General features: G+C 38.2%; 1 protein-coding gene and 2 long non-coding RNA genes across 4 annotated transcripts; 2 read left to right on the top strand and 1 right to left on the bottom strand.

Moving 5' to 3' along the window:
• Positions 1-835: 835 nt before the first annotated feature.
• Positions 836-27,880, bottom strand: LOC139777681 (uncharacterized). 2 transcript variants are annotated; one of them, XR_011719410.1, is made up of 3 exons: positions 15,743-15,826; positions 15,132-15,286; positions 836-916 (listed from the first exon to the last, which is right to left on the bottom strand). It is a non-coding gene; the product is annotated as an uncharacterized lncRNA (long non-coding RNA). The 2 variants fall into 2 exon arrangements; XR_011719411.1 differs by lacking the exons at positions 15,132-15,286; positions 15,743-15,826 and adding exons at positions 26,415-26,676; positions 26,773-27,880 and having other exon boundaries at positions 838-916.
• On the top strand, positions 11,863-16,254 carry LOC139777679 (uncharacterized). The gene is made up of 7 exons (XM_071715236.1): positions 11,863-12,089; positions 12,341-12,641; positions 12,891-13,043; positions 13,125-13,313; positions 13,865-14,067; positions 15,764-15,923; positions 16,004-16,254. Exons 2-5 carry the CDS (start codon positions 12,390-12,392, stop codon positions 13,871-13,873), a joined length of 603 nt encoding a protein of 200 aa, XP_071571337.1. The 5' UTR covers positions 11,863-12,089; positions 12,341-12,389; the 3' UTR covers positions 13,874-14,067; positions 15,764-15,923; positions 16,004-16,254.
• LOC139777680 (uncharacterized) lies at positions 22,850-23,293 on the top strand. The gene is made up of 2 exons (XR_011719408.1): positions 22,850-22,928; positions 23,007-23,293. It is a non-coding gene; the product is annotated as an uncharacterized lncRNA (long non-coding RNA).
• Positions 27,881-27,924: the final 44 nt, after the last annotated feature.

Genomic DNA, 27,924 nt, shown 5'->3' with positions numbered 1-27,924 from the left:
TATTTTTCTGATACAATCAACAAAAGTTAACTCGTTCCCATAAGTTTTGAAGATTTTACAAACTTCTTGTATGAACCATGAGCCTGAATAAATGATAGAGTATAAAATAACATTAGGCTATAATTCGAATTCTCTTATATTTATCATATGTAAATTTCTCTAAATTTTTATTTTATACAATACTAACTTATATAATTCAACATTATATAATATTAGTTTCTATATTCTTTTTTTATTAAAGATTTAATTATTAATATAATCAGTAATTAGAAGTACGGAGTCACGAACAAATAATTTAATCTGAATAAATAAAGAATATAGATATATACATGTAAAATATAGCTCAGTTATTTACCTTCTTCTTTATGACGTATTGACAAAAAACCTTGCATGGTCGACATAAACATGTAAAAGTTTTCAAATGGGCGTATATCTTCTATAGGCGCAAGAGAATCAGATAAACCGTCTGTTGTCAAGCAATTATTTATACTTCCTAGAAGTAAAAGTTACATAGTAGGTACACCTTAAATAACATTTTATGGAATGTGTATTGCGAGAAAGAAAAATAAACATTTATCTATTAATCTATTAAAACATATCTAATAAATGTAAACTACAGTATATTAAAGAAAATTTTTCGCATTTTTTGCGTCTTTTAAAATTATAAAAAAATCATTATCAATAAACGCAAAAATATCTTTAATTTTTTGTAATACTTTGTATTTAATTTTTTCAAATGTACATATATTCTTTTTTACAGCAACTTTAACTATTGTAACCTTAACTTTACCTCGTGTCTTTCCTTGACAGGCTTGAATAATGACAATTTTTACAACATCTTTCAATTCCATACAACAGACAGCCCTTTCAATTGTTTCCAGAGAAACTTCTTTCTCATCTGATGATATTACGCCTCCTATAATATAAATTTATGATTTAAGTTAAGTCATTAAGTTAATATTAAATATTAACTAATTGTCGAAAATAAGTAGAAAAGAGTGGAGCACATTTGGACATTTTAAAATTTCCGCTTAAATCGTGTTAATTTGCAACGACGCTTGTTGGAGTAAATTGTATTCTGAAATTTTGGTATTTCACTGCAATAAATTTTTTATGCAAGAAAAGTAATCCTGTAACAGTTTCTGAGATAAGTAACATAAGCCTTCTGGTCATTGTTTTTTTTAACTTTTTGTCATTTTTACCACTTTTTAATTTTTATGTAAAACATTTTTTCAATAAACCAATACTTTCTGATTGTGAGATAATTGGCCGTTCCGGAATTTTTGGTAGATTATGAGTTTAGTAGTTTGACAACACCTAACAATTAGGGAATTAAATTTTGTCATTTTAAAGAAATAATGTACATTCGGATAAATAGGCTGGGGCCATGATTGCCATGAAGAATAGAGAGAAGGTAGCTGAACTGGCATGGAGGAATTTTCAAAACGTGCGACTGAATGCCGAGCCAAAATGTAGTTTACTAATACTCCGCAAGGTTGCGCTTAAATTTTGTCTCACGGGATTTAAGGCCTGTGTCCATGACACTATCCCTTACGGGAAAAACACTCAAATATTGAGTGTTAATACTCAATTTTGGGAGTTTACTCTGAAATTTTGGTGTATACACTCAAATCTTGAGTGTTTATACTCAAACATTAAGTGTGCACACCCAAAGATTGAGAGTTTATACTCAAATTGAGTGTATTGATTAAAATATTGAATGTGTACACTCAATGACTGAGTGTTCACACTTAAGTTTGAGTATAAATACTGAATATTTAAGGGCCACTTCGACTTAAGGGAAACTTTGATTAACTTAATCATTGATTAGTTCACTGGAAATGACCAATCGCATTTTATCAATTTGCTTAATGAGCAAATGCGATTGGTCATTTCCAATAGACTAATCAACAATTAAGTTAATCGGAGCTTGATCGAAGTGGCCCTAAAAGTTTACTCTCAACACTTGGGTATGACACTCAATAGATGAGTGTAAACCCTAAACCTTTGAGTGTTATTCTGAAAATTGAGTATTCTCAAGAGTTACTTGAGTGTTAACTCTCATGATTGAATATTAACGCTGAAATGTTCAGTATAAACGCTTGCAAATATTTGAGCATTGCTTAAAAATGATTTTAAGTAAATGCAGTAAATTTAGAATACTAGACATCACAGACGCGCGCTACGCGCGCGCTATTTAGCAACAGATACACAACTGTCAAAACTACGCTATGACAGCCGCTCACGAAGTTAGCGCAGCGACAGAACCAATCAGCATCGCGGAAAAGAGTCAACAATAAACATCGAGACTTTCGAGAAAACTTCGAGAGATGCGAGTATCGATTTAACATGCCTTTTTTTAGATAGGATTGTGGTTGCATAATAAAATCTCTTCTTAAATTGAAAATATACTTTAAATACTTCTTTTTTAAGTAAACTAGAAATTAATAATGTTTTTTAACAGTAATATGTTTATTACAATGCTCCACAATAATTATTTGTACCAACAGAAAAAAATATTAAAATATGTTAAAACAAAACATATTGATAAAATAATACTTAATGATATAAAAAATACTAAAAAATATTAAATAATAAACATATGTCATATGTTAAAAGTACATTGAATTGCATATTCAGCTTATATATAGTACAATATAAGATATATGATACTTCCTGCATACAGAATGTGGAAACGTTTGCTGCGCCGCAAGAAGCGACGCAGTCTCGGACGCAGTAGCCATTCAACCATTGAATGGCTACCGTAGCGGCGCTTCTTGACGTGCGGCAATCGTTTCTGTGTCCTGTGCAGGAGCCATCAAAAGTGTAAAGTTTCGTGTAGTGCGCAACAAACTGAAAAGGATAACAACATATTGGATCGACATGGATAGAAGACTAATAAGTTTGAATTGTCTGTAATATTCCTTGCTTTTTTCATACTAATTTGGTAGCACATTGTGATTGAGGTTAAGTTAGGTTAACCGGTGTTTTCCACATGGTAAGTGGATATAGTAATGTATTCGTCGTTTAATTGTATTTCGGGTGCGTTCGGGGAGCTTGCTATTAGTGCTATTGCACCATTCTATTTTCATCGCTTATTAGATGTATGTAAAATAAGATTAGAATGACGCAATAGCGATAGCGCGCGTATTATCTAAATGTCTAAATACTTCGAAGATTATGGACATCTCCAAAGCATATATAATTGCTGAGCGTTTATTATTCTAATTCTATGGCTTTATTAATAAGTAACTGCAATTGAATATAATTGTTTCCCAAAAATTACATTGAATGCTTGATATATGGATTTTCTGTACCTAATGAATAGAAAGTTACAATGTGATAGTGAAAAATTTAAGTAAATGAGTTTTCAGTACTTATGTATTTGAAATATATTTGTAGTTTTTTATTATATTTTGATTGGAGGGTGTTAGTTAACAAAACTGCATAGGAGGAGAATTAATGAGTATCTAGATTCTGATGCCTAAAATGTATATGTATATGTGTAATTTTTTATTGTATTTTGATTGAAAGATAGTTAACGAAGCTATGCGGTTATGCAGTTTCGTTAACTAAGTTGGTTTACGTTTAACCTACCATGTGATTTTATAAATTATCATATAACTTTAAGAACAAAGTTTAAATCTGAATTAAAAACCTTATGAATATTTCTGTCTTTATTTTGTCTCCTATTCAATATAATTTAGTTTTAGTCTTACATTTATTCCTGTAGAGGGAATTATTTACTTTGACATAAAACGGATATCGAAATGACAGCCAAAATCACCATCAAGATATGGGACATGTTGCAATAATATTGCCATCATTTTGCCAGCATTTTGATCACTCTTTTTGACATCTGACGATAATTTGACATCACTTTGACTAAGTTATTTTTATTGGGTTGTTACCCTAAACTTTAGTGTAACAACCACTTCAGATTAGAGTAAACTTCAGTGTTCACCTCAAGCTGAGTGTTAACTTAAGTGTTACTCTTAACTTGAGAATTAATTTGAATGTTACTCTCAATTTAAGAGTAACATTCAAATTAACTCTTAAGTTGAAAATAACACTGAAGTTTACTCTCAATTAAGTTAAGACTGGCACTCAAATCAACACTCAATTTGAGTGTCACTCTGAAGTTGGGTGTCCGAAATAATCCTCAAATTGAATGTTATTTTGAGTGTCTTTTTGAGTGTTTTTTGAGTGTTTTTTCTGTAAGGGTAGAACTTGGTCCAAGTCCAAGTTCTCGGACCGAGGGAAAATTACTGAAACTTGAATCGTGGACACACTGAACTTGGATGCAAAACTCGAATAGAAAGTTTGAATGAAAAAATGCAGCACGTCCCATTTGTTGGTACTATTTACTAGGTTCATACCGATTCAATTCCTTTTTGCCAACATTATTACTTTATAAATAGCTAGTCAATGATGGTCAATGTGACGTTGGACAATGGAAATGTATATAACTTTCATAAATCTTTGATAAATAGAGAAAAGAGGATTTATCCCAAGTAGCAAAGTGACGTCAGAAGACGACATAATGACATCTGTTTTTAGTCATTTTTGGTCTATGACGTCGGCAACTAATAATGGACGTTTATAAGATGTCATTTTTTAGACCATCTAAAGACGTCATTTTAAAGACGTTTTAAAGTCGTTCAAATAAGATCTTTTTGTAATATAACTATTTTTACTTCTTAATATTGTATAATAAAGTAATAATAAAATAAAAACCACAAAATTAACTACAATATGTTTGTTTCGCAACTTTATGATTGAAGTGGTGAATTTATGGTATAAGTGGATGTAGTTGCGTGTGATTATAGTTTTATGATAACTATTTTTCATGCAGTGTTATAGCTACCAAGAAGATATCATTACAAGATTTTTGAACATTTTAAAGATGTACCTGTTATAGACAAGTACAGTTAATAAGGAAGTATCAGGGTCAGAAGATCGTCACTGTCCACTGGATCATCGAAGTCAAGCAACACGGGCGCGGTACTGTACTAGGATGGGTGACTGCCTTGAGAGAGCGGCTATACGCACATGATATATGTAAAGAAACAGTTAAAAAAGCGTTTTTTTCCTAGATAAAAAAAAAGAACGTTTTTTTTATAAACGTTTATCAAGTGGACATTTTAACATTTTAATTTCATAAAAAACATTTCTAGAAACCGATATGTCGTACATTGAACCTATTTTTGCCGTCAATAAGACGTCAGAAAATGACGTCGTGTGGATGTGACATATCGACGTCATTTTCGGGTCTCACGAGACTTATTTAGGACGTCTGATTGGTCATTTTGTGACCAAAATTTACCGTCATTATGACGTCATTTTGCTACTTGGGATATTCCACGGGCCCGGGTTCATATTCAGCTCTCGACCCCACATTTTTCGACTATAACACTATATATAATCATCAAAGTACAACTACTTCTATTCGAGAACTTGAATCGAAAACTCGGACCAATTTCTAGCATCGTGGGCACAGGCCTTTAAGGCCGGTATTCATAGTCAGATCTTATATTTAAGATCGTCATAAGTCCGGTCAAAGGCAGTTTTTAAGACTCCGTCCAGCCAATAAAATGACCGTATTAGCATCTTAAGACATTACTTAAGACGGCCTTGAAATAAGATCCGACTATGAATACCGGCCTAAGAGTTCCTTTAGTAAGAGTTAGGACACCGTCCGCCATTAACAGGGAATTATGCGAACGATCGAGAGAGACAGGCTCCCCACTCTCGTACTTCTCACGAGATATTGTGCTTTGTCTCACTCCCACTAACTTCTCCCCTGTTAATGCGGACCAATCAAGCGTCATCACGCGGTGACCTAACTCTATAAACTAAAAATATAAGTGGGAGTGAGACAAAGCACAACATCCCGTGAGAAGTATGAAAGTGAGGAGGCTGTCTCTCTCGTTCGCATAATTCCCTGTTAATGGCGGACGGTGTCCTAACTCTAAAGGAATTCTAACGGGAATTAAGGCCGGTTGTTCCAACCTGTTGATAATCTAACTAATAATTAAATCATATGTGTCTTTGTTTTTCCTTCAAACTAAACAAGGATAGACATATGATTTAACTGTTAGTTATTTTACCAACAGATTGGAACAACCGGCCCTTATGCCCGTTCTAGACCTGAGGAGGATTCTACTCGCGGCTCATCCGACTACGGTCGTCCGTCTACACGGTCTTACATACAGGTCTCGCAACTCGATAGAATTTCAGTGGTGGGGATGACTCCAATATCGAAGTCATTTTTTGGTGTCGCTGCTATCGAGAGATGTTGGTTTGATAGTGCCAACACGTAACAGCTATTATATACTCTTCATTGCGTCGGATAGCTGGCTTTCGGCTCTTTGAGATTAACAAACCCACCTACGGACTAAATAAGTTCGTCACCGTGTACGCGTTGTGTGTTCTGTCAGATTTGAAATGATGGCAAAAACCATCGTTGTACCTAAATGCAAAACAGGCTACAAAAGCCTGAAAATAAAACGCTCTGTTTTTAAAGTATCAACGAATAGCAAACGGCTAAAAAATTGTCTAAATTAATAAATCAATAAGTCTTCATTATTTACTACATTGTATGCTGTTTATTTGTACCTACCCTTTATCATTCACGATCGAAACGTGGAATTTTAAGGTATGAGGCTGGGCCTGAAGGTGGCCCCACAAAAGACGCAGGCGACAATATTTTATGATCGCAAGGCGTCGGGGCCGCCTCCGGAGGAGCTCAGCCTCCGAATAGGAGGGATCGAAGTTCCGACCACCCCTCATTTGAGATATCTGGGAATGTGGCTGGATGGCCAAAGGAGTTTCGGCGAGCACGTTGCTCGCGTGGCCCCGAGAGCGATGATGGTTGCCAATAACTTGGCACGGTTACTGACAAATATTGGCGGGGCCAGCGGCGGCAGTCCAATCGGTGCTGCTTTATACGGCATCGATTTGGTGGGAAAAGGTGGGCAACAAGGCCCACCTTAGCAGGCAGATGGCGGCGGGCCAACGTGTCATAGCGAACAGGGCCGCCAGAGCCTATAGGACCGTCTCGCACGTGGGGGCGACCACTCTTGCCGGGATTCCCCCGGTCAACCTGATCGCGGAGTCGTACGCAAACGTGTACGAAAGGGTGAAGGCGATCAGGGCAAGGCTGGGGGTAGTCCCGCCAAGGGCAAGGAGGGTGCTGAAGCTCGAAGCCGACAAGACCCTCCTCCAAAAATGGAAAGAATTCCTGGCAAACCCCCAATTGGGGGAGGAGGGTACGAGAGGCCATCCAGCCGGTACTTGAGGGGTGGGTGGAGCGTAAGAAAAGAGGGCTTACGTTCCACGCGGCGCAGGTGATCACCGGGCACGGATGCTTCGGTGATTACCTGTGCCGTATCGGGAAAAAGCGCACCACGCGCTGCCACCATTGCCCGGAGGAGGCAGACACGGCGCAACACACGCTGAAACACTTCCCAGCGTGGGAAAATGAGCGCCGTGTCCTCCGGGCAAGCATCGGGGAGGATCTCTCCCCCGGCCGTCATCGCTGCGACGGTCGAGGGGGTGCGACAAGCAGACGAAAACTGGAGGGCGTTCGTCTCCTTCCGCGAAACAGTGATGTCGCAGAAGGAGAAGAGCGAAAGGATTCGGAGGGGGGAAGCAGACCCCCCTCCAGCTGACAGTAGCAAAGAGGAAGGGGACGGGGCACCAAGACCACGACCGCCGGTCAGACGGCGGAGACAACGCGGACCTCGAATAGGTGCCCCGGCCGCGGCATTAGACGGAGCGTAGGAGTGAGCAAGGGAGTAAAACAACGCCTGGGGGTGAGGGGTCACCCTCCGACGGGGGTGGCAACCCCCCTCATTTCCCCGGGCGGCCCTTCCCCTTCCTTGGAAGGGGGAGGGCGTCATAAATTAAAATAAAGCGGGCTGATAAGCTCGCGCAGAGGAAAGCAGGGAGGAGCGGCAACGGAGGGAGGAGCTCTTTCTAGGGCCCGTCCCCCCACCGCCGATATTTGTACCGAGCAAGTCGGTGGAGGTTGCGGCTCGGGGGGAGCTCGGGTGGATTTTCCACGGAGTCTCCACCACAAGCGCTCCTCCCGGCCCGCGATGGGTGGGTGGCGGGACTCCGGGGGTGGAACACTCCTGAAGTCCCGGCCCCACCTGCCCTCTTCGTGACGGTGCGGGGAGGGGAAGGACCCGTCACCTCGGTGATGGAATTTCCTCCCTTCCCCGCCCGGGGGGCGGGCGCGTGGTCGGGGACAGCCATGCGCCCGCCGCTGCTCGCAGCATGGGGGGTGGCGGATGGGGGTAGTGGCACCCTGTATGCCCTTGCATCATTAACCCTCCGAGGCCACACCTCTTTTTTTAATACACCCCGGTCACCTGGGTGGTCGACACCCAGACGAATTCAGTCTCATAATTCTAATTAAATGTGCACGTAAAAATTCATGAAACATCCTTAAGGGTGTTGTTCAAAAATATGTATGGTGCAAAACCCGAATGTGCTCGATGAACAAAAATGTTGTAATTTTTGGTCGCGAAAAGAAATATACACCGAGGTCACACCTGGGTGGTCACCACCCATAAATAATTTTAAAATGTTTACCAAACATAACTGACATGGCTTAAAGCCTTTCTACTGTACGGATCTTCGAGAAAGGGACTCGAACTAGGGATCCTAGGTGGAGGAACTTATTTTAAAGCCTATCTTAAAAATATCGGGCCTGAATTTCTGTCTGGGTGGCCACCACCCAGTGTGGCCTCGATGGGTTAATTCGTTAAGGTATCCCTCACATTCTTATTCATAAAATAATAATCCAATTAAGAAATGTTTATTCTTCTTTAAAGAAAGCATACTATGTATGTACAGAAAAGTTTCAAATGTTCTTTGTTCAAAAAATTTTGATAAATTTGGAAGAAAGATTTTGCATATAGAGACAGAAGCTTATCTTAACTTTTAAAATATATTTTAAATTTCTTTAATGCATTTAATGCGCGTGTGAATATGAAAATCCAATTTGTCTTTCTAAACATCGTGAATATTACACAGCCACACAAAAAAAATTATTTTCTGGCCTGGGGGTCAGACCATGTTTATTATATGTTTTTAGGGTCGCTGAAACCGAATCCGAAGTCCATTTTACCCCATCACGTCAGGTTTTTGACATAACCTTGAAAAATCTTATAATGCAAGCCCAATTAGCCCGTTATACCTAATATATTAAACCTCATAATCTCTTAACCCTATAACCATTCGAGCCCTTAAACCCATAACACCTTGAACTCAACCCCTAAATCTTATAACCATAAATTCTAATAACCACATAACTCTCATAGCGCAATCTATCATGGCCCAGCATTTCTACAAGACTCATCTCGCATAAGATCAGTCATTTTTGAGTGAGAGACTAGTGTACTGAAATCTTTTGTATCATTCCAACAAAATAAATGATCTACTACATATAACGAGGATATTTCGACACATTGTTTTATATTTTTCCGCATAGAGCTACCTCCATATCTACAGCAGTGTCTCGCCTGTGTCTGCATCCAGGGCACCTCCACGCGGTGACGGCGGGCAACGGAGCAATTCCGTTATCCGGCTGAGTCCCTGGATTACGGCGTTGATGCCGTCATGGCAGGCACAGGTGGAAAACGTTTAACGAGACAGGGATTCGGATACCCAGAATCGGCGGCTGGTCAGGGTGAGAATGCGGGCCCGCAGGCGTCGTCATCATGCAACCGCAGCTCTACATTGGTTGGTGACTTGGCCAATGTAGAGTTGAATACTACAAGAAAAAAGGGCGAAGTCGTCTCGCAATCACATAACTGTGATTCAGATCATAACGTCTTTTGTTATATTTGCCCCAAGTTCGAAATAAGCTCTTTGCGGAAAAACATCGATGACGATATTCGTGAAACTTTCAAGGAAATTTTTGGTTTGGAAATGGATAAGCTGGGGATAAACAAGTGGGTTCCTGACATCATCTGCAATAATTGCAGAAAGATGCTGAATCGTTGGAAAAAAGATAAGAATAGAGAGTATATCAAGTACTCTATTCCAACGATTTGGAAACATCCTCGCTGTAAAGAAGATTGTTTCTTTTGTTGCAATCAAATAAAGGGTTTCAACGCTAAAAATAAAAACAAAATTGTTTACATCAGTGTTACATCAGTAATAACCTCAATTTTTGCTGCACAAAAGAATGGCAAAACTAATTTTGGTCGTGTACTTGAAGATAACAAAGCGATGGAAATTGATGAAGAGTCTGCTAATGAGTCTAAAACTGAGAGTGATGATGACTGCTCCAATCACCAAAAAATCGTCTGTTCCATCCTTGGTATCACAGTTTGAATTAAATGATCTTGTGCGAGATTTAGGCTTACCTAAAGACGGTTCAGAGTTATTAGCTTCATTTTTGAAGAGAAAAAATCTTTTAGAACCCAAAACGAAAGTATCTGTTTACCGAAATAGAGATTCACAATTCCGCAAATACTTCATGAAAGATGAAGATTCATCGCTAGTATTTTGCACTGATGTAAAAGGTCTTATCAATGAATTGAAAGCGAATTGCTATGATGCTAAAGATTGGAGACTTTTCATAGATTCTTCTAAGCGAAGTATAAAGGCTGTTTTACTCCACAATACAAATGTATATGCTCCAATTTCTTTAGCCCACTCTACTGTCATGCAGGAAAAATATGAAAATATAGGAGTGCTTTTGCAAAAAATAAACTACGATACTCATCAATGGCAGATTTGTGGCGATCTAAAAATATTAACAATTTTGCTTGGACAACAGTCTGGATTCACAAAACATCCTTGCTATTTATGCTTGTGGGACAGTAGAGATCGTGCAAATCATTATAAAAATAAAGAATGGCCAACAAGATCATCGTTCACACCTGGTACATGTAACATCATTCATGAGTCTTTAGTAAATCCATCGAAAATTCTGATTCCTCCGCTCCACATAAAGCTGGGACTAATGAAACAGTTTGTAAAAGCTCTTGATAAAACTGGACAATGTTTCCAATACCTCGTAAAAAAATTCCCTAAACTATCTGAGGCTAAATTGAAAGAAGGAATATTCGATGGACCACAAATCAGAACTATGTTTAGAGATACTACCTTCGTTAGTACAATGAATCGATTGGAAAAAAAAGCCTGGCTTAGTTTTAAAGCAGTGGCCCAGAACTTTTTGGGAAATACGAAAAGTCCTGAATACAAACAAATCGTTGCAAAAATGATTACAGACTTTCGAACGCTTGGATGTCTTATGAATTTGAAATTACATTTTCTGCACTCCCATCTTGATAAATTTCCCGACAATCTTGGGGACTTTAGCGAAGAGCAAGGCGAACCAAGATATGAAGATAACGGAAACTCATTACCAAGGAAGATGGGACGAAAATATGATGGCGGATTTCTGTTGGATGCTGAAGAGAGACACAGATAAATATGATGGAAAGCGCAAACGGAACCCATTGCACAGATCATTTGATCAAAAAAGAACCCGTTATAGTTCAAAAAAAGTGAATGACTAAAATTCTATCTACCTGTTATTTGTTATTCGTTATTTATAATTTTTAAGATTATGTGGTTATTGCAATTTTAGGTTATAGGGTAAAGAGGTTATGGGGTCAAGGGGTGAAAGGGTCGAATGGTTATGGGGTTAAGAGATTATGAGGTTCAATATATTAGGTATAACGGGCTAATTGGGCTTGGATTATAAGATTTTTCAAGGTTATGTCAAAAACCGGACGTGATGGGGTAAAATGGACTTCGGATTCAGTTTCAGCGACCCCAAAAACCTATAATAAACATGGTCTGACCCCCAGGCCAGAAAATAATTTTTTTTGTGTGGCTGTGTTCCCAGATAGCACAAGTAATCGAATTTAATTCTATAAGAATTCGCGTGTTCGAATTCTTATAGACTTCAGGATGTCTGTTCAGATGTCTGAATGCGAACGCGTTCGGATCCAACGTCGAACGTGTTTCGAAATTTTCTCGTTTTAGTAATTTCTCCGTAATTGAGGAGTTTACTCTGTAAAGCGTACGCGTGAAAAAAGCATTTCTCAACAATGTTGGAAGTATGCATAAACTTTCATTATTTCCACAATGTGCTATAATTCAGTATTGCAACATAAAAATGCATTTTTCACTCGTGATTTTTATCGCACCTGTGATATTTTTAAGGATTCTTAAAGAAATAGCAGAATTTATAATATAAAGAGAAATTGTCATTGCAGTATGTTCGATTGACTGCAGAAATGCGTTCAATAGTCTGAAATTAAATCGATTGAATTTACAAGGCATCAGCAAAATTTTTTTTTTTTCTAAGGTGGAAAAGAGTCAGGGCGAGGTGTACAGGCTTAAGGCCAGGCTAGAGAATGCTCAAGGCGAACAGGAGAGTCTGCGGGAAGAGTATGACCGAGCACAGGCGTCCGTGGCCCGTCTTCATTCCGAGAGGGACAAGGCGGTTGGCGAGCTCGAAAAATCGCAAGAAGAACTCGAGCGCACACAGGCCACCCTCGGCAAGGCGCAACTTCAGCAAGACAAGCTGCAGAATTTATTGGACAAGACACAGAGCGAGGTTGACAAGCTACAGGAGAAGCTCGATAAGTCAGACGGAAGTTCGTAGAGTGAGTAATCTCGAAAAAATCAAAAGTATCGTGTAAACAGACAGTTTATTGCTATAAGTACCTTTATTATCTGTGAAACGTATATATTTTATGTCCTGAATTATTTAACGTATATAAATGAGTTGTGAAATAAATGACAGCAATTTTAATCCTTTTTATAAGCTATTGCTGCTCTTATTAATTTATGCATATATTATATATTCACTGATTTGTTAAAGTTTAACATACGATACACAATAATTGTTGTAGATGCAAATGGAGAGAGAAAAACAGATCTACGACTTCGACAATCTGCAGAGCCAGCTTAACAAAGCGTTAGGACAGTCAGCGAGAATGCAGAAAGAACGCGAGGCAATTCAACTTGATGTGGATCGACTGCAGGACAAATACGAGAAAGCTCAGGTAAGCACAATTAGGCAAAAGTAAATGATTGTGAGATTTAAGTTTAATAATGATTCGACTCGTGTCATGATTGTTCATTAGGTCATAATGCAGCGACTACAAAAGGAACGAGATAGCTTCCAGGAGGAGATGGAGAAGATGCACGAGAGGATAGAATTCCAACAAAATCAGATAGCTAAGATGCAACGCGAGAAGGAGAATGTACTCTCAGAACTCGATTTGGTGAAGGAGAGATGGGAGAAGATGCACAATACTCATCAGAAATTAACGGTGAGTTAAATTATCTTCTTAGCAGCATAGTAATGAATTTGTTCGAAAATGTTATTTTTATTATGATTTTTCCAGTATATTTTTTATATATATACGATGGTTTAATTCAACATCTACTTCTTATCCCAACAAATGAAATGAGATTGAAAGGAATTAAAAAAGAATGGAAAAGAATTAAGTTGACACAATTGTTGTATCTTATTTTAAGTATATCGATACTAATCAAAACATACCAATGAGTCTTACAGTAGAGTTTCATTTTTCATATGTATTTGAAAATATAAAAAAGAAATGAGCAAAAATACTTTTCGAACAAATATGCTGTTATAATTCAACCGATAGCTACATTATCGTCATTAATGTATACCTTTTTTGTTCTCTGGTACACGAATAACTTCCGATATCCCCTTTTGATCGCCATGGGTTCAATTTTACATGTTTTATATTGTCTATGATTATATAAAAATACTCGGTAAAATAAAATACAAATAATATCCATAAATAAATATCCACCTCGCATTTGTTGATAAAAATATGTACATCTACTTCAGAACCGATGACTGTGGGACAGTTCCTAAAATATTATAAACAGATGGAATCAAAATTGAATCATCTGATCAATTTGCAAGATCATGGCAGGCCACTGCCGCAGGAAGAGCAGAATCTTTTACCAGAATTTTCACTGGAAAATTACAGGGAATTCGAGAATTTTGATGCGAATCTGTCACAGTCTGCTGATGTTCGAAGTCAATTTGTAAGTTTGCATTGTTTTATATGTACAAGTATAGACATATGCTATCACATTTTCTGATTATATATATTGTATATATATATATATATATATATACATATATATAGGGGAGACCGGGGCTAGACCGCTAACGGAGTAAATCCGCCAAATCAAATATCTCGGAACCTGTATATTGTGCGTACTCGCTATTAACATTGTAAACGCTGCTTATGGTACCCATGTGACCAACGGAGTTTCGGCAGGTTACCTGCCGTGTTATGATTTTTACGAGGGCAAACGTGTTTTCGGAAGGTGAAAGTGAAATTTTCTGCGCGTGGAAATATTGTAATATCTGCAATAATATTTGCTCTCTAAATCTTGAGGTACGTGATTATAAAGAGTAATGCATGCTGAACACGAATCCAGTGTAGTTTTTTCATTATCGTTAATGTCTAATTTTTCGTGGGCGATCAAACCTGAAACTTATGTTTGGGGCTTATCCGCTAGTAAGCACCCGGGGCTGGTCCGCTAGTCTCGTCACTGTGGCGCGACGGGCGCACGACTTCAGCTCACGGCGATTTCAGGTTAGGTTTCCCTCGAGCGGCGTGATTCTGTCTTCCCTTGCACGTGCGTCAGTTTGTGTAGGAGGGAAATGGTACGCACGTATCGTCGCAAAACGGGTGTTTTGGCCGACCGAAAAGATGGCGGACCGTTGTTTTCGAGATCGCTCGCGCTCACGGCACGTCGGCGAGGTACGGCGAGACACGGCACGGCTCTGAGATCCCGCGATTTCCGCGCGAGAGTTGACATGCCGCGCGCGCGGTAGATCGTCGTTCTTGGTCGTTGTGTCAGTGACAGTCGCGCGTGCGACCGCATCGTCTAGCGTTCGCCGCATCGTCTCGGTGTCATTGTCGCCGCCGTTGTAGTGGTGGTGGTGTCGGTGGTGGTCCGTCGTCGTCGTCGTCGTCGTCGTGGTGGTGGTCGTGGCCGTCGTCGTCGTCGTCGGCGCGAGGACGCCGTCGAGTCGGTAAAATGGTCGCGCTCCACCGCGAGCTTTTCTAACCCCCCTGTCGCTATTTATCGCTCACCCGCGAGAAACGCGGCTTGGTTAGGTTGCTCGAGGGTCCGCGCTGATCCTATGGCACCGGAACGCCGTCACGCGTGTTCCCCGTGGTTGCCCGCGTTGACAATGTGACGTGCCGTTGGGGAGTTTACGATTTGGTTAACCTCTGTATTCACGTGCCTAAATTGTTTTATGGAATAGGTAAAACAATTATTTTTTAATGTTTCGCATAAAAATTTTTAATAAATTTTTATATTTTTCTCTTAAAAAACAATTATTAAAATGTATCCTATCATTTTTCAGGATTAGATGTACGTATATGTATTGAAAATGTAGTATAATGGATTAACCCCGGAGGGGGTGGCGGTTCAACCCCGGCATTTTTGAGATTTCAATTTTTGCACCGTTGTCGTTTTTGCTCTATACCGGTTAAACAAAGCGACGTAGATAAAAATTTCCTGTATAAATTTTGTAGCTAAAGGTTCACTCTTTACAGTGGTATACCACATTTAACTACAATTATTTATTTTGTTGTTAAAAATCGGCACCGAAAAAAAACTAACGGTCTAGCCCCGGTCTCCCCTACATATATATACATACGTACGTACATACATCCATACATATATACATACATACATGCATAATCTCTGTTTTTAGATTCGCGACATACAACTGGTAGGCGGGGCAAACGCATCGAAATTTACGAGGGCGGTGTTGAGGCATGTCATGACTGATTCACTGGCGAAAATTTACTCCTGGTCTGGGCAGCGTAAAGCACTGAAGTTCAGTTCAACTGTAATTTGTCGATTGATTATCAGTGAGTTTCTTGAAAATCGAAATATAATTCAAAACTTGCTTATATAAACGTGTCTTATTAAGCACTTTTTTTTGTTGCAGAAACTATTTCCAAGCAAACAGATGCGACCAGAACGAGCATCAAAGAAACCATTAAATCGTGGTTGCAACATGCAACGGACAGGATGCGATAACTAATTGCGATAAGTTTCTATAACTAAATGCGATAAGTTTCTATAAGTTTTACTAGTTTTTATAAGTTGTACACTAAGTAAATTCATAATAAGTTCATATATATAGTTCATATATTATATAAGTTTATAATAAGTTCAATAAATAATAAGTTTTGTATACTTTGTATAAGTTTGTACAAATTTTGTATACTCATAACTTTATATAAATTCGTCGTTTCTATATAACTTCTATATAACTATATAACTTTTGAATATATGAAATAATAAAAACTGATCATTAAAAAATGCGAGATTTTTTAATTATGTATATTCGGGACGCGAGGAGTTACGTTTCAGGAGATATTGTCCATGGTGATTCAATATATTATAGAAGCCCGCGAAAAGTTACTCCTTTACGCCTTCAAAGTATACAATAAAGAAAACGGAAATACGGAACTTAACCGTAAGGTAAAATGTATTATGATAGAAAATACTGTATTAAAATATTAATAATGTTTAACTTCTGATATAACTATTATAACATAATACATCTGACGTTGAAGCATATGCTTACCGTTAAGTCTTTTCTGTTATAATACACTTTAACTTACATTTCTATTTCGTACAGAGATCGAGGAATAGCGATGGGCGCGTTCATCAGGTGCCAACAGTTGCAAAGCTGTTCAGTGTTTCTAGTGGTTCAGTTTTTCGATCTGGTTAAGACCATTTTTGTAGCCCAATCGGAAAAGTAAACCACTAGAAACATTAAACAACTTGCAACTGTTAGCATGTGCTAAACGGGCTCAATGCGATTCTTTTATGGATTAGAGCAAGGACTCTCACAGAACTCTTTTCAAAATGGCCCTGAACAGCGCAAGAGTTCTTATCGAGCCTTTGCAGTCCCTTTAAAACTCATTTAGAACTCTTTTATAACTCTATTTGAACTTTCGACCTCTTTTAGAACTCTATTTGAACTCTTTCGAATCCTTTTAAACTCTTTTCGAACTCTTTAAGGAATACTTTTCCGTTTTTCAGACATCATTTGGAATTTACAAGAGAACTCGTAAATGCTGACATAACTTCGAATTCGTAAAGAATCACTTACGAATTCATTTCGGACAGAAATGGGATTCATTGAGAAATTCATTTTGGAAACTACGAATTCATGTCGAATTCTTTTGGAATTCTCTTTGCTATCTGGGTTATTAATTAAACAGACATATTTTACATATAATTATATACATTTGTGTATTTCTATGTTGTAAATTTTTTATCACACACAAACGTCTTGCCGTTGATTATTATCGTCATTAAGCTTTTAAAAAATAATATTTATCACATTTAGAAAGACAAATTGCATTTTCATACTTACACGCACATTAAATGCATTTAAAAAATTTGAAATATATTTTAAAAGTTAAGATCAGTTTCTGTCTCTATATATAAAATCTTTCTTCCAAGTCTGTCAAAATTTTTTGAAAGAAGAACATTTAAGACAGTATTTTCTTTAAAGAAGAATAAACTTTTTTTAATAGAATTATTATTTTAGAATGAGAATGTGAGCAATACCTTAACGAATTAATAATGCAAGGACATACAGACGTTGTTACAACCATTCGAGAAAACTGTTCAACATTTTATGCGTTGCTGCAGAAGAAATTCGTAATGTCGGCGGACAAATTATACGCTAGTGCTGCTAGAAAAGATCGTAGTATTTTAAGGCTACATGCTGTGGATGATATTGCTTGCCCCTCGTTTGCAGTTTGAAAATGTTTGATTATTAAAAACGTTTGATTATTGAAATCTTGCATTCGAAATAACGCTTATAACAGATTTAAAAAATCTTGTCTATATTTGACATCACACTTGTGAAAATTGAGCGTGTAAAAAATCTGCAAAAGAAATGTAAACGTGCAAAGAAACTATTGTCAATAACATCACACATACACACACAGAAGAAAATGTAAATAATTGATTTTTTTCTTTATTATTATTACAATAATTTATTATTACAATAATTTGAATATTGAAATTATTTTATACCATATACTTTCTAATACTTATATGTATATAATTAATAACAATATATTAATAACAAATAATAAATTAAGGGCGTATTCTGGTTTGAAAGGTCTTAAAAATAGGTATTTTTCATACATAGGAATTTTTTATAAGGGAACAAAGAAAGCGAATAACGAAACTTCGCATGTTCTTTAACCTTATTTTAAGAATATATTTTTATTTTTTAGTAAGAAAAATGCTCTTCTTTTCTATGTTATATCCTGATCACTAAAAGGTGCAAATGACAGACGGAGTAAATGATTCTAGCTGTTCTATAGGTATCAGAAACCCAAAAACCAAAAATTTTCTTATTCAGAATAAGTGTGGCTATTGTCTGAAATAGAATAAACATTATACGTTTATTAGTTTTTTTCTTTTAATAAAATACTAACAAAATTTTGAAAAAAGCTATAATATTTTTAATAATATAAGAGAAATAAGACCGTTTTATGACCGTTATATACAATCAATCAATATTAAATAAGCCGTTTACGGTCCGAGCTTGGATCTTAATAGCCTAATAATATTTTTGTGTACTACACGTATATTTTTTCCAACCTTAATAAACTGCGCGCCGACTAACTTGTCAGACTTACAACACAGCTCCTGTTGGAGTAGTAAATTCTTTACTATTATTTAAATTGATTTAATTAGAGGGGATTTTGCTACTCCAACAGGAGCTGTGTTGTAAGTCTAACAAGTTAGTCGGCGCGTAGTTTATTAAGGTTGGAAAAAATATATGAATATGTTGAGAATTATTTTTTGCTTCCCGTGCAATGCTATAGATGAGCGTATGCGTGTGAGTATGCGTAGAGCTCAGTTTCGGTAGTCGGGCGCGAGGGAGCAAAGTCCAATTTCCCTCACCTCGCGCTTTTCTCGCGTTCCGCGATATCGCCGGCTTGCGACAAGCGTCGCCCCTTTTACTGTACGTGCGAACCTTGACGAGAGAGAGTCAGCGTAATAAAGTGATACGTTTTCTTAGTCTGATGAGAATTTCTTCGTATCCCGTCCCGGGGGTTGTTGCATATACTGTCGTTATAACAACAGAATATAGTATATAAAAAATATTATTAGGCTACTATAAAATCCAAGCTCGGACCGTAAATGGTTTATTTAATATTGATTATATTTTTGATAAAAAGGCCGCCTAGAATGGAAATATTGGTTTTGTTCTAGTTCAGACGATAGCCACATATACTTCTTCTAAATAAGAAAATTTTAGCTTTTTGCGTTTCAGATACCTAGAACAGCTAGAATTATTTACACCGTCTGTCATTTATACCTTCTAGTGACCAGAATACCTATAATATAGAAAAGAAGAGCGTTTTTGTTACTTAAAAAATAAAAATAAATTTTTAAAATAAGGTGAAGAGAACATGCAAAATTTAACGTTATTCACTTTCTTCGTTTCCCTATAAAAAATTCCTGAAAAATATCTATTTTAAAGATCTTTGAAATCAGAATACCTACCCCCTTAATAATTTTTTACATTCTCTTCCTGACGGAAGAGTTTACCACTTCTCAATATAAATATATCTTGTCATGATTTCATTCGATTATTCCGGCGTTTTTATATTTGTGATTCAATTTAGATTATTATTGTTTATTTTGTTTATATTATTAGGAGATTGTTTAATGTTTTAGTCTAGACTAATGTTTAACGTTTTAGTATGTTAACTTAAACATTATCATGTTTTTTGATATTTATCTTCTTCTTTCATAGTAATCCGTTCCGAAGAAGACTAAGTACAGTGTTAACCGTGTGTATTGTTTATTTAATAAATTGTTTTTATTTTAATCCAATATCCCTCTGTTGTTGTTCGATCGTGATTTGGCCGCTTGAACATGCATAGCTAATATAAATTTAATAAGAGTAAAAAGAGAACATTATAAACTACCATTTTTTTCTCGATATAGTTAATATATGTATAATTATTGTCATGCATTTAAATATTAAATTTATATACTATTATGCTAAAGTAAAGGTTTTTAATGTAAGACTTTTTTTAGATAGAAAAGCATATTGGCCAGAACGGAGATTTCTATACATTACATTTACGAATTTTAGTTTTTATGTTTATTTTTTTTTAGTCTAGATCGCTTCGATCCTAAACCCTTTTTGTTCTTAGTTTTTTCTTCGCAGACAATTTTTTCTCCACTTTAAGTTATATTTTCCTCTCTTAAATTTATGTATATATATATATACATATATAAGTACTAATATCTATATATATAAGTACCTACCAATATATATTACTATATATATCATACTATTATATAAAACCCGACTGTTTGTCCGTCCGTCCGTCCGTCCGTCTGTCCGCGAACTACTCATTCGTTAGTGGACCGAATTTTTACCAAAAATATATGAAATAGGGGTAGAATTTCCCGGGGAGTGCCATGATGTGTATAGTTTTTTGTTACCAATTTTCTGGAAACCGGTTTTTCTAATTTTTCCAATTTTTCCGGAAATAATTGACCGTATCTCAAAGAATTGTACATGAAGTAGGGGTAGAATTTCCCGGGGATTGCCATAAAGTGTATAATTTTTCGTTACCGATCTTTTTGGAAGCCGGTATTAGAAATTTTTCCAATTTTTCGGGAATTAATTGGATCGAATTTTTACCAAAAGTATATGAAATAGGGGTAGAATTTTCCCCGGTATTAGAATTTTTTCCAATTTTTCGGGAATTAATTGGACCGAATTTTTACAAAAAGTATATGAAATAGGGGTAGAATTTTCCGGGGAGTGCCATAAAGTGTATAATTTTTTGTTACCGATCTTTTTGGAAGCCGGTACCGAAATTTTTCCAATTTCTCGGGAATTAATTGACCGAATCTCAAAGAATTGTATATGAAGTAGGGGTAGAATTTCCCGGGGATTGCTATAAAATGTATAATTTTTCGTTACCGATCTTTTTGGAAGCCGGTACCGAAATTTTTCCAATTTCTCGGGAATTAATTGACCGAATCTCAAAGAATTGTATGTGAAGTAGGGGTAGAATTTCCCGGGAATTGCTATAAAAAGTGTATAATTTTTCGTTACCGATTTTTTGGAAACCGGTTTCAAAAAAATTATTGTGAACGTCTGCCGAAAGAGACGAGCGAAAAGCAACATCCGTTCACAAATACCGCGCCCTTTCTCAGGAGGGGAATCCCCGCGCTCAGAAAAGAACTAGCATTATATATACAGTGGAACGCGGCTGGTTTAAATAATGAAAAGCGCACATAACACCCTCTCCGCTAAAGAAAAAAGGAAACATAAACGAGTGTAAACGTTTTTGATGGCTACGCGGCGCACTTGTAAGAAATGAAAATAAATACAATGTGAATAGGTGAGGCAATTAGAGCCAAGCGCGGTAGTCAAAGCGCAAAACAATTTAAAAGTAATAAATAGATATATTAACGAACGTTTCGACACATTTTTCGTGTCCTCTTCAGCGTTAAAAGTTACATAGTCAAAAACGAAGATTTACAGAAAGTCGAGTATAAGGCGTAGTCATCGACAAATAAAGTATAAAGGACGCAGTCCAAGAATAAAATTAAATCAGGATGTACCATAGTCGAAAGCCCGACATGCCGGTGTGCAATCGCTCCACATCCATCTCATCCTCGAATAATCTCGCCAGGTTGAAAGACCAAGTGGGTGAAAGATTCGAACCATGCCTGTACCTTTTATACCTTTTACCTTTTTATAAAAGATACATTGACGACATAACACTGGCGGCACCGTCGACTTTGCTGCAGCATACCTTAGATGTTTTTAATTCCTTCCATCCTAGGCTGAAATTCACCATAGAAATCGGTGAAGATGATAAGTTAAATTTTTTGGAGATCACGATGATATTGAACAACAATAGGCTAACATTTGATTGGTTCCATAAACCAACTTTTTCTGGCAGGTATCTAAATTTTATGTCGCAGCATCCGGTATGCCAAAAAAGAGGGACGGCCATAGGCTTAATAGATAGAGCATTTTTGTTATCGCACCCGTCCTTGCATGCTAAGAATCTCAGTCTGGTCATTGGAATCTTACTTAATAATTGTTACCCACTGGAATTCATCTATGGGATCTTGCGCGAGCGTCTTAAGTTTTTATTTAACAGAGACTCGAATACTAATGTGAGACGGAATGAAGAGGAGGTTGCTCCTTTTTTCACTTTACCGTACATCCCGACGATTACAGAAAAATTTAAGAACGCCATAAGGGAATTGAACGTGAGACTGTCGTATAACAGCCTAAATAAGATGCGCACATTCATCAAGGCGCAGAAGGATAGTCTTCCACGGTCTAATAAATGTAACGTAGTATATAAGATTAATTGTAATGATTGCGATGCTTCTTACGTGGGCCAAACTAGTAGGCAATTGCAAACTAGAATTAGGGAGCATCGTAATCATATTAATTGGAATACTCCGAATCATTCTGTCATAACCGAGCATAGAGTAGAATGTAATCACGATTTCGATTGGAAGAACGTTGAAATTTTAGACCACGAATCCTATTATTATAAACGTTCAGTTTCTGAGATGATATGTATAAAAAGGCAGGCGAAAGGGTTGAATTTGCAGACTGATGCTGAGGGTCTGCCTGACACGTATCTAAGTGTGATCGAGAGACTGTCAAAAATTTAGAACGACTGTATACGACAATCTATCCCCTCCCTCGGTGTATATTGTGTTAACCTTCCTACCGATGCTTCACTCACTCGCGACGCGTCGAACGGTTAGCTCGTTACAATGTGAGGCGTTTGTCGCTTTCGCGGTGCGATATTCTGGTCTGCAGTTGCTCCGTAAGTAAATTCATTAGTCATCTAATCAACATAGATAATTTACGCCCTTGCCACATCGTGACTTCGTTAATGGTACAGGCATGGTTCGAATCTTTCACCCACTTGGTCTTTCAACCTGGCGAGATTATTCGAGGATGAGATGGATGTGGAGCGATTGCACACCGGCATGTCGGGCTTTCGACTATGGTACATCCTGATTTAATTTTATTCTTGGACTGCGTCCTTTATACTTTATTTGTCGATGACTACGCCTTATACTCGACTTTCTGTAAATCTTCGTTTTTGACTATGTAACTTTTAACGCTGAAGAGGACACGAAAAATGTGTCGAAACGTTCGTTAATATATCTATTTATTACTTTTAAATTGTTTTGCGCTTTGACTACCGCGCTTGGCTCTAATTGCCTCACCTATTCACATTGTATTAATCTAGAGAGCCTATATGCTTTATTGTAAAAGAAAATAAACATAGTAATTCACGAAAAAGGGAAAATGCAGTCTTCTTAGAACATAATAGAATTTTCTGCGAAACAAAAAAAGAGAAAATTTATATCGATGTAACTTTCTTCTCAGATTAACTTCATAATCTCCGAAACGTGTAAGCAACTTGTGTGGCCTTCGTCGTCTCGCAAGTTGTCTTAGTGGTTTCTATCAGATCAATTTCGCATTCAGAAGGATTTTCCGATTATGTTGGCAACGCTTGTGGAGAAGGCGATGTTCTTGCTGCTTCTGGTATTCGGTGATTCGCTTCCTCGACGTTATCTCTAACTCTTTCCTCTACTGGAAGTGTAGCACCGACTAATGAATAGTCTAGATCGGACGTGTTAAAAGCTACATTATCATTTAGCTTTACTGGCGTCTTTTTGCCAATTACGCGCATCTGATTGATGTCTTTTTCAAATTCGTCCATCATCTAGTTTCTTATAGTGTAGTTTCCCTATACGCTCTAAAATTTTTCCAAACATCCACTTGTCCACGCTTGTAGTTTCGACAGCTCTCTCCCTCTCTCCCTCTCTCCCTCTCTCCCTCTCTCTGGATTGCCGCGTTGGAGGCTCGGAGCGTGAGGCACCTGGGTTCCCAGAACGTTGACGGCGAGTCGTTTGCTGCACCGCGGGTCCCCCGAACGTCCGATATTATTATCTCGGGCATTCCATGTTCTTTCGCTGCAACATCCGGCGAGCTTGTAAAGAGTGTTTTTCACGCACTTGGAGTGCCTCAGCTTGTTTCGGACGTTCTGGAGACTCGTGACGTAGCGAAGCGTGATGCGTCAGTGACGCTCGATACCGCGTCGGGGTCCATTTCGGCCATCGATCAGGCTGATGCTTCTGGTCGAAGAAAATCTGTGATAGTGGCACTTAAGTCGTGCGAAATTCGTGACCACATTATCAAAATAATGCGCGGCAAGCGCCGTCTTACAATAAGTGATGTTTTCGCGTCCAGTATCCCTGGCAATATTTATGTCAACGAATTGCTTCCGTCTGAGACTTACAAGGTGTTGCGTCAGACGCGTGCCAGGGCACGACAGTTATCTTTTAAGCACGTGTGGAGCAGGGATGGACGGATTTTCGTCCGTAAGGACCAAGGTCTGCCTCCTATCTTGATAGTCTCTGAGGCTGATCTGGCGGAGCTTCATTGACCTGCCGTCGCGGATGTCGTTTCTACTGTTTCGTCTGGTCACCTAAAGATTGCTTGCTTCAATGCCTCCTCTCTTCCTGCCCATCTCGAGTCAATTCAAACCTTCTTGGTGTCTAACTTCTTTCACATTATTTCAATTTCCGAGACTTGGCTTCACTCACACATTTCAGACGACTTGGTGCGAATTGCTGGATACTACTTGTTGCGTGCGGACAGGGAGGGAGGTGGTGTGGCTTGCTATATACATGAATCGCTGAGGGCGCGTGTTCTGGCGTCATCGCCTTCTGCCTTCTCGAATGCTCCAGAATACCTCATTCTTGATATTCGGGACGGCACACGTGAGCCTCTCTTACTTACCTCTATGTATCGTAGACCGAGAGGTAAAAACTTCGATCAATATGTTGACACCCTCACTTCATTTATGCATTGTTATAAAAACATTATTATTACTGGTGATTTAAACTGTAATCTCCTTGCTTCATCATATGAATCTGATCACCTTAAAGGCATGGTCTCGCAATTATCGCTCAATATTGTTGAGTCGCGGGCGACTTTTCATACTCGTTCTTGTGACTCATGGTTGGATGTTTTTATAGTCGATAACTTGGATAAAGTCTCATTGTTTCGCAAGTCGGATGCTCCCTTTATAAACGGTCACGATCTTATTGAATTAACTTATTCATTCGAAGTTCCGTCCCTTGCGAATCGTACTCTAGTTCGACGTAGCTACAAAAAGTTCGACGAGCAAAGATTTATTGGAACCCTCACCTCCATGTTGTCTTCGTCTTTCCCTCATGATTTTGGCCAAATGAGTCTTGGTGAGTCGGACTTAGATGGCTTCCTTAATACCATTACTAATGATATCACAGCTAGCTTAGACCTACACGCTCCCATTCATACTTTTCGTGTAACTCGTCCGTCGGCGCCTTGGCTTACTGATGCTCTTGCTTCCAAAATTCGGCATCGCAACCGACTTTATAATATCACGCGAAGATCTGGCAACATTCTCGACTTTCATATGTATAGGCTCTTCAGGAACAATCTCACGCTCGACTTGAGAAGAGCCAAGGAACGCTTTAATATGGAGAGATTGAGTACTATTTCTGATCCCTCAAGAATATGGCGTGAGCTAGCCAATCTGGGTCTTATAGAATCACTTCTCTCTTCACCACTTAACTTTTTTTCTCGTGATCTTCTGAACGCCCATTATGCATCCATCTCCAATTGTTTTCCTTCTTGTTCTCAATCACAATTTTCCGATATTATTTTGTCCATAGTGCCTGATGAACCACTTTTTAGCTTCTCCCAAATAACTTATGACAATTTATGCTTCTTAATGTCTTCCTCTTCTGTTTCTTTCTCCTCGGGTTGTGATCAGTTACCACTGTATGTCATTGCCTTGGCCTTGCCCCATATTGGCAATCTCCTTACATCATTTTTTAACTGTTGTCTCAAACTGGGTCATTTCCCTATCCTGTGGAAACGCGCCATATTGCGCCCACTGTCTAAAGTAAAAACACCTGCCTCCTTTTCGGACACCAGACCTATAGCTAACCTCTGTGAGCTCTCTAAACTGTTTGAGAAAATTTTACATAGTCAAATCGTGAATTTTATCAATTCTAATCATATACTCGACGATCGACAATCTGGATAGCGCAAGGGTTTCTCTACTCAGTCAGCCCTTCTTCGATTACTTCACGATATTAAGAGTGGCGTTGATGTAGGTGAGGTACTGATTCTCGTCCTTTTTGATTTCAGTAAGGCTTTTGATACTGTCAGTCATCTTCTACTGCTGACTAAACTAAGGAAATTGGGGTTTTCTGATCTGGCCCTTAAATTAATCTATTCGTACCTCACAGGTCGCTCTCAAGCCGTTGTCGATCTGGAGGGAGAGTTCTCCGATTGGCTGTATGTCACTACTGGTGTTCCGCAGGGATCCGTTCTGGGACCGCTTCTTTTCTCCCTATTCATTAATGACATTGGCGCCTTCCTCAGGTTTACTGAGCGCATGATATTTGCCGACGATACGCAGATCTATCGCAGATGTCTCCTTAGTCAACTGAATGGGGCTTTGCAGTTGGTGTCGCATGATGTTGGGGTTATTTCCGAGTTTGCTACAAGTAATGGATTGACTCTCAATCTCAGCAAATCCTAGGTTTTGATACTTGGTAGTAGGCGTTATGTTCGGCAAATAGAACTCAGTGACCTACCTCTCATTTCTGTCAATGGCACTTCCATTCCATTTGTTACCGAGACGCGAAACCTGAGAGTTATCATGAGCTCCGATCTATCTTGGCAAAGCCATGTCTCACATATCTCCAAGAGGGTTCACTTTACGCTGCATAAACTAAAATTCCATAAGAACTCTTTATCATTTAATCTACGTGTAAAACTTGTGACCTCTTTGATTTGGCCCTTGTTGGACTATTGTTCTCTCGTTTATAACGACGTCACAGACGAGCTTAACACCAAGCTTCAGAGACTCATTAACTGCGCGATTCGTTTTATTTTTAATTTAAGGCGAGATGAACACATCACGCCCTACCGACATCGACTGGGGTGGCTGTCGGTCAAAAATAGACGATTATACTTTCTTGGGATAGAAATGTTCAAGATTTCTCATGATTTGTCTCCCAGGTATCTCTCTGAAATTTTCACTAGTCCTGATTCCTTAATCAAAAGATCGTCACGTTTGGCACAACCACACACTCTTCATGTTCCTATCCACAGAACCGAGACGTATCATAGGTCCTTCCACCTTGCTGGCATTTATTTGTGGAACTTGCTTCCTACCGATATTGTGTCGTCATCGTCCATCTCCGTGTTTAAGAGTAAGCTCCATGACCATCTTTTCTCGCTTGAGCTGTGTTCGGTTCTGAGTCCTACCGCTTGAGCGCGATTTAGTTTGAGGGTGTCAACTCAGTGTATATTTAATGGACATCCGCAGCAATTTTACACACTCTACATTCACTATACTTATTATTATTTAAGTTTAGTTAGTTCTTGGTTTGCAGTGTACGTTATACTTTTCATCTCATTTATAGTTTTTATGCTTGATCATTCGTTGCTCGCCTACGAGCGAGTCCAAGCACATGTTTTCAGTCGCTGCCATGTGTATTTCACTCGCTTGCTAATATTTTCAATGTTTATTTGCTCCTAATTGCACATTGGCAGCGATTTCACTGCGACTTTATACTTTTGTTTATATATTTGTTTATGTCTTGTTTTACATTTTATATTGTTAATTCACAAATAGCCTAAAGTCTTGACTATGGCTTAAATAAAACCAATCAATCAACCAATCAATCTCTCCCTCTCTCTCCCTCTCTCTCCCTCTCTCTCCCTCTCTCTCCCTCCCTCTC

The sequence above is a fragment of the Temnothorax nylanderi genome, unplaced genomic scaffold, assembly GCF_030848795.1.
Source record: "Temnothorax nylanderi isolate EJ_2023f unplaced genomic scaffold, tnyl_v1.0 TNYL_tig0157_pilon, whole genome shotgun sequence".
In the NCBI taxonomy this organism is placed as follows: domain Eukaryota; kingdom Metazoa; phylum Arthropoda; class Insecta; order Hymenoptera; family Formicidae; genus Temnothorax; species Temnothorax nylanderi.
The sequence above is the reverse complement of the archived record's forward strand: the minus strand, read 5'-3'. Positions and strand labels throughout refer to the sequence as shown.